Source organism: Ammospiza caudacuta, chromosome 2 (genome assembly GCF_027887145.1).
Source record: "Ammospiza caudacuta isolate bAmmCau1 chromosome 2, bAmmCau1.pri, whole genome shotgun sequence".
Classification (NCBI taxonomy): Eukaryota; Metazoa; Chordata; class Aves; order Passeriformes; family Passerellidae; genus Ammospiza; species Ammospiza caudacuta.
The window spans coordinates 64786912-64799770 of NC_080594.1; the positions used below are offsets into that span (position 1 = coordinate 64786912).

Sequence of the window (12859 nt, forward strand, 5' to 3'; positions counted from 1 at the left end):
AAAGTATAGATTGTGTGCTAGGATTGCTTTGGCACTCGGCATTTTGCTAAGCCACCTGCCAGGTTAAGCCACCCTAATCACGTAACCATGGCGATACTGCTGGCGTCAGCGTGAGGAACTGATTTGTGCAGCCAGCAAGGACTGGGCACCTTAATGCACTAGCTGGAGCTGTTAGGAACTGTTTGGAAATAAATATGTAAAATAGGAATAAAAGGTTCTTTTAGATTGTTCGGTGTTTTGCTTCAGGCAATATTTGTTAGCAGCAGGCCGCCGTGTTTATCGGGCTAAGAGAACATGGTTGTGAGCACTGAAATAGATAACAAACTGCTGGTAAATAACTGCTGGTTGATTCTCCTCTGCTGCTTTGCTTTTTGTGTTTGATGGGAAACAACTGTTTCAGTTTTATCAGGAAGGGCTAGTCTATCCTTGTTCTCTGCTGAGGTAAACGGGCAACTTACAGCAGTATCACAGAAAATCTGAAAATAAGAGAAGCCCAACAAAATTTGAAAGCTTTAATTAGGTTCTATAAAGATGCTCAGAGAGCTGGTCAAAGTGTTGCTACCATATATTACACCTCTTCTTCCTATCCCTGGGTTGTTTTCCAAATGCTTTTCCCACACAGGTTTCCTGTCCTTCTCACATTTGCCTTTCATATGCCCCTCAGTTATGTGTTTTCCTAACACCTTTAATTTGCAGCTACACTGCTCCACAAGTAATGGGTTTGTTTTTTTTTTTCCAGAGAGGCAATGATCTGATGATATACTGTCTCCAGCATCAATGCTGGCTTAATTGATTTCTACCCCCATGTCAACAAGGTGCAGGACTGTAATGTGAATTAGACCAGAAGAGGGATCCACTTCAGAGTAAAAACTTCAGCATCCCTTCTCTCCAATTTCCCTTTTTTCAGCCAGGTGCCTGGTCCACACAGCAGACCCACAAGCATAAGCATATGTAAACATAATTAAAGGAACGCCTCAGTGAATTTTATAGAGGGTGGAACAGAGTACTGATTATTTCTGATTTTGCGGCCAGATGAGGGAAAAAGATAAACTCATAAAATCTGTACTCACTCTCATTTGCAGGAGAAGAAAAAGAGAGTCCTTAGTGACCTCTCTACACATTTTTATGCTGTGTGTACTTTGGTTTCCTTACTAGTAGCATTACTTGATATATTATTTTCATGATAAATTATTTTCATTAATGGCATCTTCTTTTACTGGTCTGAATCCCAGTTGACACAAGTAGCCCAAATTGCTGCTCTGTGCTGTGGCCCAGTTGTTGCCAATTTTTCTTCATTCTCTCAATTTTTTTATGGTCTTCCTCCACAACTTTTTTTTCTAATCTCTCATTCCTCCATTTTTTCCCCTTTTGGTAATTTTTCATGGGGATTGCCAGTTTTCAGTGGTTCACTAATCTGCCAAACAGCACTGTGCTTTCTGGAGTATATTTGTGTCTCCCAGACTGGCAACTGTTGGACTCTGTACAGGACAGCTGCTGCATTAACACATGTACTAAATCACAATTTTTCGTAGGCTGTGAAAAAAGTGAAGTTTTGATTTTGTACTGAAATAAAGGAATGAACACTTTTAAAACAACTGTGGCTAGCAGGAGCCCACTTGAGGATATGGGGCTATGAATATTTTTAAGTCCCTGAAACTCTTCACTTTGCCCTTATGGCCCCATTTCTGTATGGACTCCATTTGAAATGTCTGAACTAGTTAGGATAAATATGCTAGTCAGAGAAGTTCCAAGTGTATCTTTGCAAATAGTAAGAATTTGTTCAGGGCTCTAGCATTTCTGTTTCTTTTCATCCTTCATCTTTGAGAACAGCATAATTTAATCAAAAAGTTAGCTGAAACATAGTCGGAAAAAGAAAATGTTGCTTTTAATAACTTAAAATATATAAAGGCTGCTTTAAGGATGATTCTGTAATTAGGTAATTCCCTTCATAATAATGCAGTTACTCAGAAATAGGGCCCAGTTCTCTCTTGAAAGAAGATTAAAAACCTGCCATGAAGATCAGATGATTCACATTCTTCTGGTTTGTTGTGTTTTACTAATAGGCAGGAAAGAAGAAGCACAAAGGGCAGAGCAACCAAAATCAACAGATACAGAAGAGATACATAAATAAGAATTAGAAAAGAAAAGAACTGAATCACTCATAAGTGAAGGTCAGCAGACAGCATGCCCAGTTATTGCACTTGATTGTTAGAAGCATTGATTTTGCTGCTCCTTGAAAGTTCTTAAGAAATTTAGTTATTTTTCCAAACTGTACTGCTTTGGGCCTGCAGACTCAGGGCAAGAGCAGCTGTAGGCAGAAGCTGCCACATCTGAATAAAAAAGATGCTTAACACAGTATATTTTCACTGCCAGGAAATAACAAAGAAGCATTCTTGCCTGTTTAGTGGGTATTAAATCATGGATAGAAAGTCAACTGCTTATCTGGAGCTGGCATAGATTTCCAATAACTTGCTTTTCCTCAAGCACAAACATACAACAACACTTGAGGAAAACCACAGAGTGAATCTTTTATAATCCAAAAATAATCTTTTAAGATTTCCATGAGAAAACAGCACTTATTTATTCACTTATTTTTCTCTCACCTTGCAATTAAGTCAAGTGCTGACACAGATTACTGGGTAATTTATGCCCCAAACTGTTCAACAGAGATGATGCCTTCTAGTATTGTGGACATACAAAATAAAACCTTTATGACTTTTAATAGCAAACCCAATATACAGAATTCCTGCACAGCCACATACAGGCGATGAATAGGTAATAGGTGGTGCATGTAATAGGTGGTCACACTAATCACTGTTTTGCTGCACAGCTGTGCTCTCCAATCTAATCTGTGTTTATAGTTAAGGACATATCCTGTTCGTGTACTCTGCAGGATGATGGTGTCTGTGCCTGTGTGGCTCTGACAGGCTGATCTACAGCCTCCATTACCATGGTGTTTGGGGTGTTGCTGCCCTACCCTAGAGAGTTTGGCTTAGTTTTAACAGATGTCCATGTGGCTTGACAGGCAACCCTACAATGTTCCATCCATGCCCACCCTGCAGGTTCTTACATCCTGCAGAAAGCTCCCTGACACTGTGTGAGGTGTCCTCTTGCACGGCACTTACTCCACAAGGCCTTTAGCCTCCACAGTAAGAGTGCTGTCCCTAACTTGTCTGCTCACACATAGGCCACAATTCCTCAGCATGCAGGCAGCCCTTCACGAGCAGCTCTGCCCACTAGTGCTCGCAGGCACTGACCTTAATTTTACTGAGACAAGCTTTCAACTTGAAAGCTGGGGAAGCATGAGGGAAGCAGAAGCCTGCAGAGAAGACCACACATTCCCTACTCGCTCTCTTCCTATTTGAGGGCATTGTCCTGTCCTGTACATAGAGGGACTGTATGGCCAGCAGCTGGCCTCCAGCAGTGTCTCCATTGTCACTGAGCTTTGTTCAGTTGCATCATGTGTACTGATTTCAGACACCAGGTGACAGCCAATGGGCCACTAACTTCTCCATGCAACAGCACGTGCATGGCTCTGGGATAGCAGCTCTCAGGACACAGCAAGCATGAGAAGTCCCACAAGAGAAGGAAGCCAGGAGCTGAGGGCAATAGCAAAGCAGGCAGGGCAATGATCCCACCCAGAAGGGCACAGTCCCACAGTACCTGAGCAGGTGCCATGCTGAGGATCAGGGTAGGGCAGTACTCAGCGTTACAGTGGTCTGCACGGGGGAAGCAGGTGTGAGGTCAAGTTAGCAAATTAACCCAGTGGTTCAGGATCAGCAAGGCACATGGACAGGCACAGGCAGACCTAAGACAAGTCTCAAGGATGGAAGCCTGAGCTTCAATGCAGCTCCCAAACAAAGAACTGGAGGGCCCCATTAGGCTTCCCATAGCTCCTCCTCGCACAGCTCTGTCCCCAGCACCCTGATCTAAGGCTACACTGCACCATATCAGAGCTGCAATGGAGGATGGGCAACCAAGCCGCAGGGAGCAGGGAAGAGGCTGCAGAGCCTCCGGTGCACTCAAAACCCTGACAACAACATGCTTATTTCCAGATTTTCATCCAGTCCAGAAGGTATCAGTCTCTTAAAAGTAATCTTGTTAGAGACAAGGCACAGCTGTTCAGGGCTGGGATGTTTACTGCAGCCCAGTAAAGTCTGCAAAGCCATATGGTGTTTGATCCTCTGCTCCCTGGCTATTTACCAAGTCAGTGTCCAGAGGGGCAATAGGTTGAGCTCTGCCAGAACGGCTGACAAACACCAGCCCTTCTGCTGGCCCACAAGGGGCCCTGAAAGCATCATAATTATATGGAATTACATTCTGCAGTACTTACTGATTCATCATACCCTAGTGATCATTGCAGTGGTTCATCTGCACTTTGAGGTCTGAACTGCTGAGATTTTGATAGGCAGCCATGCACAGAGCCAACACAACATCACTGTGCCATATAAAAATGCCCCAATCCTGACAGCCCCAGTGCCTCGCCGAGTGTGATGCTTTTTGACTGACATAATGCCAGTGTGAACTATACCTTTAAGATGCCTGACATACACTTAGTGATTTGCAGGAGAAAGTGGGGAGTGTGGTCAAACTGAAGGGTTCCAGAAGAGGATAGTCAGGTGGCAAAATCAATTAGAGCAGCCTGACAAAAATGTTAGCCTTAACCTTTAGTGGAAATTATCTCTCCTTGCAACACCACCTTAACTACAGTCTGTGGCTATAGGTGATGGCATTATGTCCAAGACTTCATAATCCTTTCCCACTTCCATGAAGGATGTGTACTTGCTGTTTGTCTTTCCTCCATCCCACTCCTTTCCAAGCCTCTCTCCTTCCTCCCCCTCATGAAGAAAATCTTTACTTCTGTAACTTTCCCTTCTTCTCTTTAGTCTGTGAAAAGTCCATCTCTTCTCCAGCTGCCATATAAGAAAGACTGAGTGCTGAGTACTGTCCTTCAGATAAAACACACACAATATTTTAGCTGACATGCAACAATACATGTAGGAAAGCTAATCCTTCTGACTGCAGTCATATCAGTTCAGGACCCAGTCCATCACAGGACATGGAGAGGCAACCACTTTTGTTGAAGCTGCAGCACACTCCTAGAAATAGAGTGACCAGAAGGAAAGGCCCTTTAGATTCATTGCCCAGTAACTTTCAGCTACAGATCCAGGATAAGCAGATATTCATCTGCTTTTATGTTCAGTAAGCAGACCTGTTCCCTTCAGATAATGAAATGAAGAAAGCTTATTCTGTGGGAGACAAAATAAAAATTGAGACCAAAACAGCCTTTTCTGCTGCTGTGGGGACCTCCTATTGGACCTGGTGTTCAGGGTCTTCACCACAATGTTGTTGCTTTCAGCACATCAGGTTGGGTTGAATGATGCCATAACTCAGGAGTGTTACAGGTTTCTGCTCCTGTCTGATTCTGGAAAGCATGGTCAAAAGTTTCAGCTCCCCAGTTTTGTGAGCTTACTGCTAAGCAAGAGGACTGAGCCTGGAACTGGCAGATGAAGCAAGCAAGGATGAATTAATCCAATGAATCAAGAAACATGCAGGGCTGCTCCAAAAACTGGCTGTTGCTATTTTGCTGTGTGCTAGCTCTGTCTGTTAGAGCTGTCTCACCAGAGGTGCTTGAGTAGACCAATCTTTTCAGGTATTTAAATTACAGAACATTGTGAAATAACCTCTTTGGCATAGATTAAGTTGTCCCAGGGCACATGGGCAGCAGTAAAACAGAGCTGCATTTTTGGCAGTTTGGACAGAAGAAGTCCATGTGAATTTTGTGGACAGTGATGCACTGATTCATCTGGAGCAACAAGCACTTTCCAGAGAAAGCTCTGAAGGCACAGAGCCCCTGACAGGAGTGCAGGGGTTTAGGTCAGTCCCTGTACAGCCTCTGGTGGTGCTCATTACCTTCAGCAATGTCATTTATTCTAAAGGTGATCAATATAGAGAATAAGCTCTAAGAATATTCTATCACAAACAGTTGGTACAGAGGGTCTTATCTGTGGGTTTCTGACTGCCTGGCAGGCACTGCATCACCTCTGTTTTGCAGTGGAACTAATTGCTCACCTCGGTGCAGCACAGCCAACAGCAGCTACACACTACAAAGCTCAGGCAGTGCCCTCTGTGAGCAGAGCAACACCCACTAATGGGGACCTCTCCTGCACAAAAGGAGGCACATGTGAATACACACACACACACATCTCAGCTTGCATATAATGAATTTATTAGAGCAGATGCCTGCAGACCTTTAAGAAGGACAACACCTACATTTCCTTTATAATAGATGGCATTTAGCGCTGTGAGGTGCAACAGCTAGCCCTATGCCAGCATAAACTGCTGGTATAATTGCCTGGTGATTTTAATGAAGATTTAAGTAAGCAAAACCTTCCGTGTCCTAAACTAACACGAGGCAATGCATAAAGTCTGTAATTCTCATTATCTTCTCCTAGGTCATACTCCATCCCTTACTAATTGGTTCTATGGGCATCCCATTTTGAGTTGCAATGTTTACAACCTTTTCTTGATAATCTAATGTGCAGACAGGTCAGACTCCAAATGCAAGGTGTTTTTATTCCCATTTCTTTTGCACAGTAAGTTCTGAACTGAAACCACACTTAGCTACTAGTGCTTTTCCAGGTCAGTGGCTGCTACTGTTGCAACACAGGTGTGACTTGGCCACCGACATTTCAGTGTGACTCTTCTGCTTTACGGTATGCCTCATCACTAATTCAAGAGTTTCTTAGCTACAGACATACAGTAGGTCTGATTCAAGGCTCTTGGGTTAGTTAGTTCTCCTTGACATTATTCCTTTTGCAGCTCATGTTCACCTGGAGCCTTGACATGACATAGGACTGCACAACCTCTGATAATCCACTTTCCCAATAAATAATGATCCCTCTGCTAATTTTTTTGTTGATGTTTAATGACCACCACTAGGATTAACACTTTCCTATAGCTATATTAATTATTTTGAGATTTTGCTGGTGGAAATCACGTTAGTCTTCCATTTTTAGCTGCCTTTTTTTTTTTTAGATTTTATTTTAGGTTTATGTTAAGGCTCATGATGAGGAAAGTTTCAATGATATGTGTAGCATATTCAGTTGAACTTGAATAATACAGATTTTGTTTCCTTCATCTGTGTCAAGCTTTTAACAATCATCAACTTAAAGATATACGTGCCTTCTTAAAATCAGCAGCCACACAGGACACCATACCTACTTATGATAAATTCTTTGCCCTAGAGTATATAATCTACAGACACAAAAGAAAATATCATGAATGAGCAGCAAAGAGTGTTGTGTGCAAAAATCCTGAGTGATTTGTACTCAGTACAGCAAAGAGAGGTTTTCAGGTGGATCAAATAATGAAACAAAACAAAAATCAACAAAAGCAAAATTGTAAGCTTTGACATGAAGATGCTGCATAAAAACTGAAACATCTTAAGGATGACAATAACTCATGAAGAAAAGTCCACCTTTAATAGACAAACACAGCAGGCAGACAAGTTTCAAAACCTCAGTGCTGAAAAAAACCATTCAGCATTGACAGGTTACAGAAGTAGCTGGACCTGACGCACTAATGCAAATGGTCAGTGTTTTCTGCAGAGCAGCTAACCTCACCTGCAGGCAGAAACCCTGAGCACCAAGGCCTTGACAAGCATTTTCCTAACTCCTGATCTGCTCATGTTCACCTTCTGGATATTTCTCTGGATGCTGGGAACACAGAGTAAACAGGAGGACAGTGCTCCCACCTCGCCCGTCACTGGCACCTGAGGGCACTGGTAACAGCAATAATGAAATAGTGCTATTCTGTTAAAGTATAATTCCCTTTAAAAAGGCCGATAAAAAACCCCAAAACGTTCATATCGGTGCCCAGTATTCTAGGGCAAATCATTAAAGAAAAAGCCCCAGACAACAAACCGCCAAATATAAAAGAAACACAGGAACGGTCTTTCAAAAAGAATCATTAATGTTGGGAAAGACTATTAACAATAAGCCCAACCATTCATTAATGAGCACTGCCAAGTCTACCACTAAACCATGTCCCTAAGGAGCACATTGCAGCTTTTCTGAACGCTTGCAGGGACGGTGATTCCACCACTTCCCTGGGCAGCCTGTTCCAACGCTTCACTCTTTCTGTGAAGAAGTTTTTCCTGATTGGTATCCCATCTAAACCTCCTGCGGCACAAACTTGACGCCATTTGTTACTTGGTAGAGGATGCCGAGCCCCACTTGGCCCACTTTTGCTCCTTTCAGGAAGGTGTCAAGAGGGGGAAGGTCCCCCCCGAGGCTTCTGTTCTGCAGGCTGAACATCCCCAGCTCCCACAGCTGCTCCTCATGCGATGTGCGCTCCAGACCACTCTAAAAATCCCTCCTCACCCGCAACTTGCGTTTTAAGGAGGGCCTTTCGCAGAACAACGCTACCGTCAATAATACTATTCACAGACGAAACGCATTTAAACAAACCGTTCCCCAACACTACACGGCGCCAGGCCCGAGGCCGCCGCTGCCCTCACTCCTTCCCTTCCCCGCCATGGCGGCAGCAGCTTCCAGGCAGCCGCCGGTCGCGGGCATTGTTCGTCTCTGCCTGCGCCGCCTCCGCCCCTTCCTTCCCTCCGCTCCCTCCCTTCCCCCCTTCCCTCCCTCCCCCTGGCCGGCCCGAGCGCCCGGAGAGGCCCGCGGGGCGGGGGAACAAGCGGGCCCCGCGTCCCTTCTCCCCGTCCGAGCGAGTGTCGGGGGTCTCCGTAGCGCCCGCCGGCCCCGAGTGCTGCGGGCGAGCGGCGGGGGAGGCGCCATGGCCGACCGGGCGCGGGCCGCGCTCTCCGAGTCGGGCTGGTAAGTGGGGCCGAGCTCGGCCGCGCCGCCGCCTCCGCCTCCGGGGGTGACTCCGAGCGGCGGGGCGGGGTGGGGTGGGCAGTGCCTCGTGTTCGAGGCGTGCGGTGCTGGGGGGCGTCCCCGCTCCAGCTCCGCTCGGAGCCCGTCGGTGGCGGGCAGGGGGCTGTGCTGCCCCCGGTGCGCTCGGGGCCTGGCGCCGGCCCGTCCCGGAGGAGAACTCCCGGCCCGTCCTGCCGGCCCTGCGGGGAAGGGCTATCGTCCCTATCCCGGGGCCACCCCGAGGTCCGTCGGGATCGATGGCGGCCTCCCCGCCTGCCCCGGGACCGGCCTCGCCCGGAGGCCTGGCCTGCCCGTGGTGCTGGGGCTGGTAATTGCACTGTGCGCCCCTTCGGTAAGGGAGGCAAGATGAAAAAGTGGAGTTGAGGCGGGGTAAATGCACCACACATGAGGCTTGAACTCGGGTACTTGTGTTTTCTACGGAGTCCCAGTCGTTGGGCACACAATGTCCATTTTGGAACAGCGTGTTTCATCGAGTTGTGCTTTTCAAATACCTGCTGCAAACACTTATTTGATAGCCTAGAGATGAGGTTGTATTGTAGGAAGTTTTTGTTTTGGTTTGGGGCTTTTTCGTTTGTTTGTTTGATTGTTTAGTTGAAGTGATTCTCTTACTAGTCAATGCTGACTTTTCTCCATAACTACTTGGAAAGTCTTTCACCAAACCTTTAGTGCTACCTGCTAAAGCACAAAGTAACTTACACAAAGTTATTTCCAGTAGTGTGCTGGGGATATTTCTGTTTTATTGTTTACATTAGTGGTTGGCCTGGATTGTGGTTTCAAGATGGAAAAGGTTAAAGTGAGTATCCTGTGATTTAGAATAGAACAGGATAATTTACTTAGGAGGGACCTATGACAATCATCTAGTCAAATCTCTTGATGACTTCAGGGCTGACCAAATCGTGGTATGTTATTAAGGGCACTGGCCAAATACCTCTTAAACATTTGACTGCCACCATAGGAAACCTCTTCCTGTGTTTGACCATGCCCTCAGTAAAGGAATATCCAGTTTGAACCCTCCTTGACACAGCTTTGAGCCATCCCTGTTCATCCCATCACTGGATCCAGGCACAAAAGACCAGCAGCTCCCTCTCCACTTCCCCCACTCAGGAGGCTGTAGAAGCAGAGCAGTGAGGTTTGCCCCTCAGCCTCCTGTTCTCCAGTGGAGACAAGCCAAGGTCTTCAGCTGCTCCTCACAGGACATGCCAGCAGCTTTGTTGCCCTCCTCCATATTTAAGGACCTTTACATAATTTTCCAATTGTGAGCACAGCAGTCCAGTTAAGGCCATGCCAGTGCTGAATACAGTGGGATAATCACCTCCTTTAACCCCCGGAGATGCTGTGTTTGTTGGGCCAGCTTTTGCTACTTTCTGGTAATAGTAACCAGACAGAGTAATTAGGTGTCCTTTGGTATGCTTCTGGATAAGTGTATCAAGATCCAGAAATATTGTTCAAAGTGGTTCTGGGGTGCACAATCCTGTGGCTCCTGGCTGTTGCTGAATTGAAATAATCATTACTATTTTTGCTACTTTTTTATAACATTAGTTAATTTAACGGGAATATTTGACTGTGACTTGAAACTTGCCCTTATCCTTTCCTGTACTTAGACCTCTCCAAAAGTGCAAAAGTTTTCCATAAAAGTAATTTTATTTTCTTAGTTTGCTTTTCTTGCTTTCTGTTGTTGCCTATTCAGTTTTTTTCACAGTTTTCAGCTCTTGAGTTGTTTTACTGCCTTTTCAGCTGAACGAGTGCCATTGGTAAATGGCTTTCAGGTTTTTGGCAGCACAAATATGAGGTGCCTATGAAGCAGTCTGTCCCTCTGCAGTGTTTGCTGCCCTCCTCGGGGGTACAGACTCTTCAATGGCTCTCAACAGTTGTTACTCTTGCAGTTCTGTAGGGTGGGAGCCAGAGGCTGGAAGTTGAAGGGGCAAGTAATGGGCTCATTATCAGGTCCACTGGAATTGTGCCCTGACCTGGTTGCATTGGGAAGGGCAGTATAAAGGAGAGAGGAATTCACACATATGCTTTTGAGGAATGTGAGGTGGAAAAAGAAATAATGATTTGGGAATCTTGCTTAGCTGTGTTTATGCACTTTAGAAAAGAGTAGTAACCTGAACATCCGTGCTTTGCTATTGCTCTTTCTTATGATTTTTCTCATATTATTAGATCTGATAGTTATTTAACACATCTGTGAGTGAGCCTTCAGTGATGTTTAATGTAACACTATGCAGCAGACTACACTGGTGATTAAATAATGTTTTCTACCAAATTGGTCGTTACCGTTGCTGTCACCTGATGTCAGAATGATAAGTTTTCTAGTACAAAAGCAAAACTGAGTTTACCTGTTAAAATCTGGCCCCACTTAAACTGCAGAAGCTCTGCATGGCATGTCAAGTAAAAAAAAAAAAAAAAGTTGTCCTTGCTTAGCTTAAAATCTGCTAGCTTGTAAAATACTGCCTGTACTGACTGGATTTTACAGTAAGTTTCTTAAACCCTACAAGACAGGAGACTTAAGGTAGGCCCTTGTTTATGTCAGTTTCTGCAACTAGTGTTTACCTTTTGTGATTCTGAATTAAAAATAAAATTATTTTTCAAGTAGAACAGTAATAAAGTGTAGTTAATACTGAACAGTAATTATATATTTATTCCCCTCCCTCAACCTGGTATTGCCAGAATAATCTGTTATAAAATTGTCTCTGAATTTGTAATGTTTACCTTCAGTCTATTAATTACATTTTTGTCAGCTTCTGAAAGGTAAAGTAGCCCTACCTAGTAAACGTAACAGTGGTAGGTAAAGCTGGGAGACTTTTTTTTTCTTTTTTTTGGTGATGGTGGTGTTTTATGAAAATGAGTAAAAGGCACCTGTAGAGGCCCCTGTAGTTTGTGTGCAGAATTGTAGTTTTTCCGAAGACAGATCCCTGCAGCTCTCATTGGAAGTCAGAATTTTTTGGTGCTAGTTCTTTTTGTTATGCACTGAAGTGTTCCTTGGAATGAGATATTGGCTCCAGCTAGGGGAGAGATAAGGTGTTTGTATTATGTGTCAGTGAAAAAGATATTCTGTCCTGGAACAGAAGTTCTGTATTAACTTTTTATTTAATTATCAAACATGAGGAAGGCCAAATTGCAGAATTACCCTTTTGTATTGTTATAGTTACATTAATGAATTTCAGAACCAGTTTTCCAATGTTCTTATTAAAATATGGGCCTTAATGGAGCATGAATTAGTGAATCCAGTTTTATTACTAGAAGTGAAGTCCAGAAGAATTGCTGAATACATCCCCTTATGTAAACAATGAGTCATAAATCACTTCTTACTGGCTTGCAACGTAATTTTTTGTGGTGTATTCTTTGGTTTGTTTGTTTAAATTTCCTGGGTGGCATTTCACAAGAGAATGAAAAGCTAAGACCTCTACAGCATTCCTAGATCTTTGCAGAACTTGGGAATTTATTACATAGAAATGCCAACATATTGTCAAAAATGAAAAATATACCATGGCCTACAGCAGGTTTAGCCTGTGGTTCACAGATCTCGGGGCTGGTGATTGATCTCTGTAGGAAAGCGAGAGGTGCAAACTGGATAAGTAAAGATTTTTTTAATACAGCTAAATGTACTTGTGAGTTCTTTGGCAACTAGTGGAGATTTTTTTTTATTGCAGTGTGATGCTGTAGAAATTAGTAACTCTATGGCAAAAAATACTGTCTTGTAAAGCATTATGTATTTTGAAGATTATGTAAACAAAGCTGTGACTATGAAAGGTTACTCCCAGAGATGAAGGGGAAATGGAGTTGTACTAGTTGTTTGGAAACCAGAAGAATACTGCTTAACAGTCCCTGAGAAAACCTTTATATTAATGTCATTGTGGTTGTATATTCTTTGTAAGTGAAAAATATCAAGTTGTTGTGCAACAGACTTTTAAACTGAGTTTTTGGTATTTCAGCAAGTGGGTGATGTGCTGCATACTGGG

At 44.0% G+C, this 12859-nt stretch overlaps 1 protein-coding gene across 3 annotated transcripts in view; it reads left to right on the plus strand.

Moving 5' to 3' along the window:
* Positions 1-8632: 8632 nt before the first annotated feature.
* TDRD3 (tudor domain containing 3) overlaps positions 8633-12859 on the plus strand; it is a 93938-nt gene continuing 89711 nt past the window's right edge. The window contains exon 1 of one of the 3 annotated variants that reach the window (XM_058825174.1): positions 8633-8840. In XM_058825174.1, coding sequence (XP_058681157.1) covers positions 8800-8840 — 41 coding nt within the window. In that variant the 5' untranslated portion in view covers positions 8633-8799. Of the gene's footprint in view, positions 8841-9189; positions 9232-12859 lie in introns of those variants that run through there. The other 2 variants (XM_058825177.1, XM_058825175.1) reach the window with 2 other exon arrangements.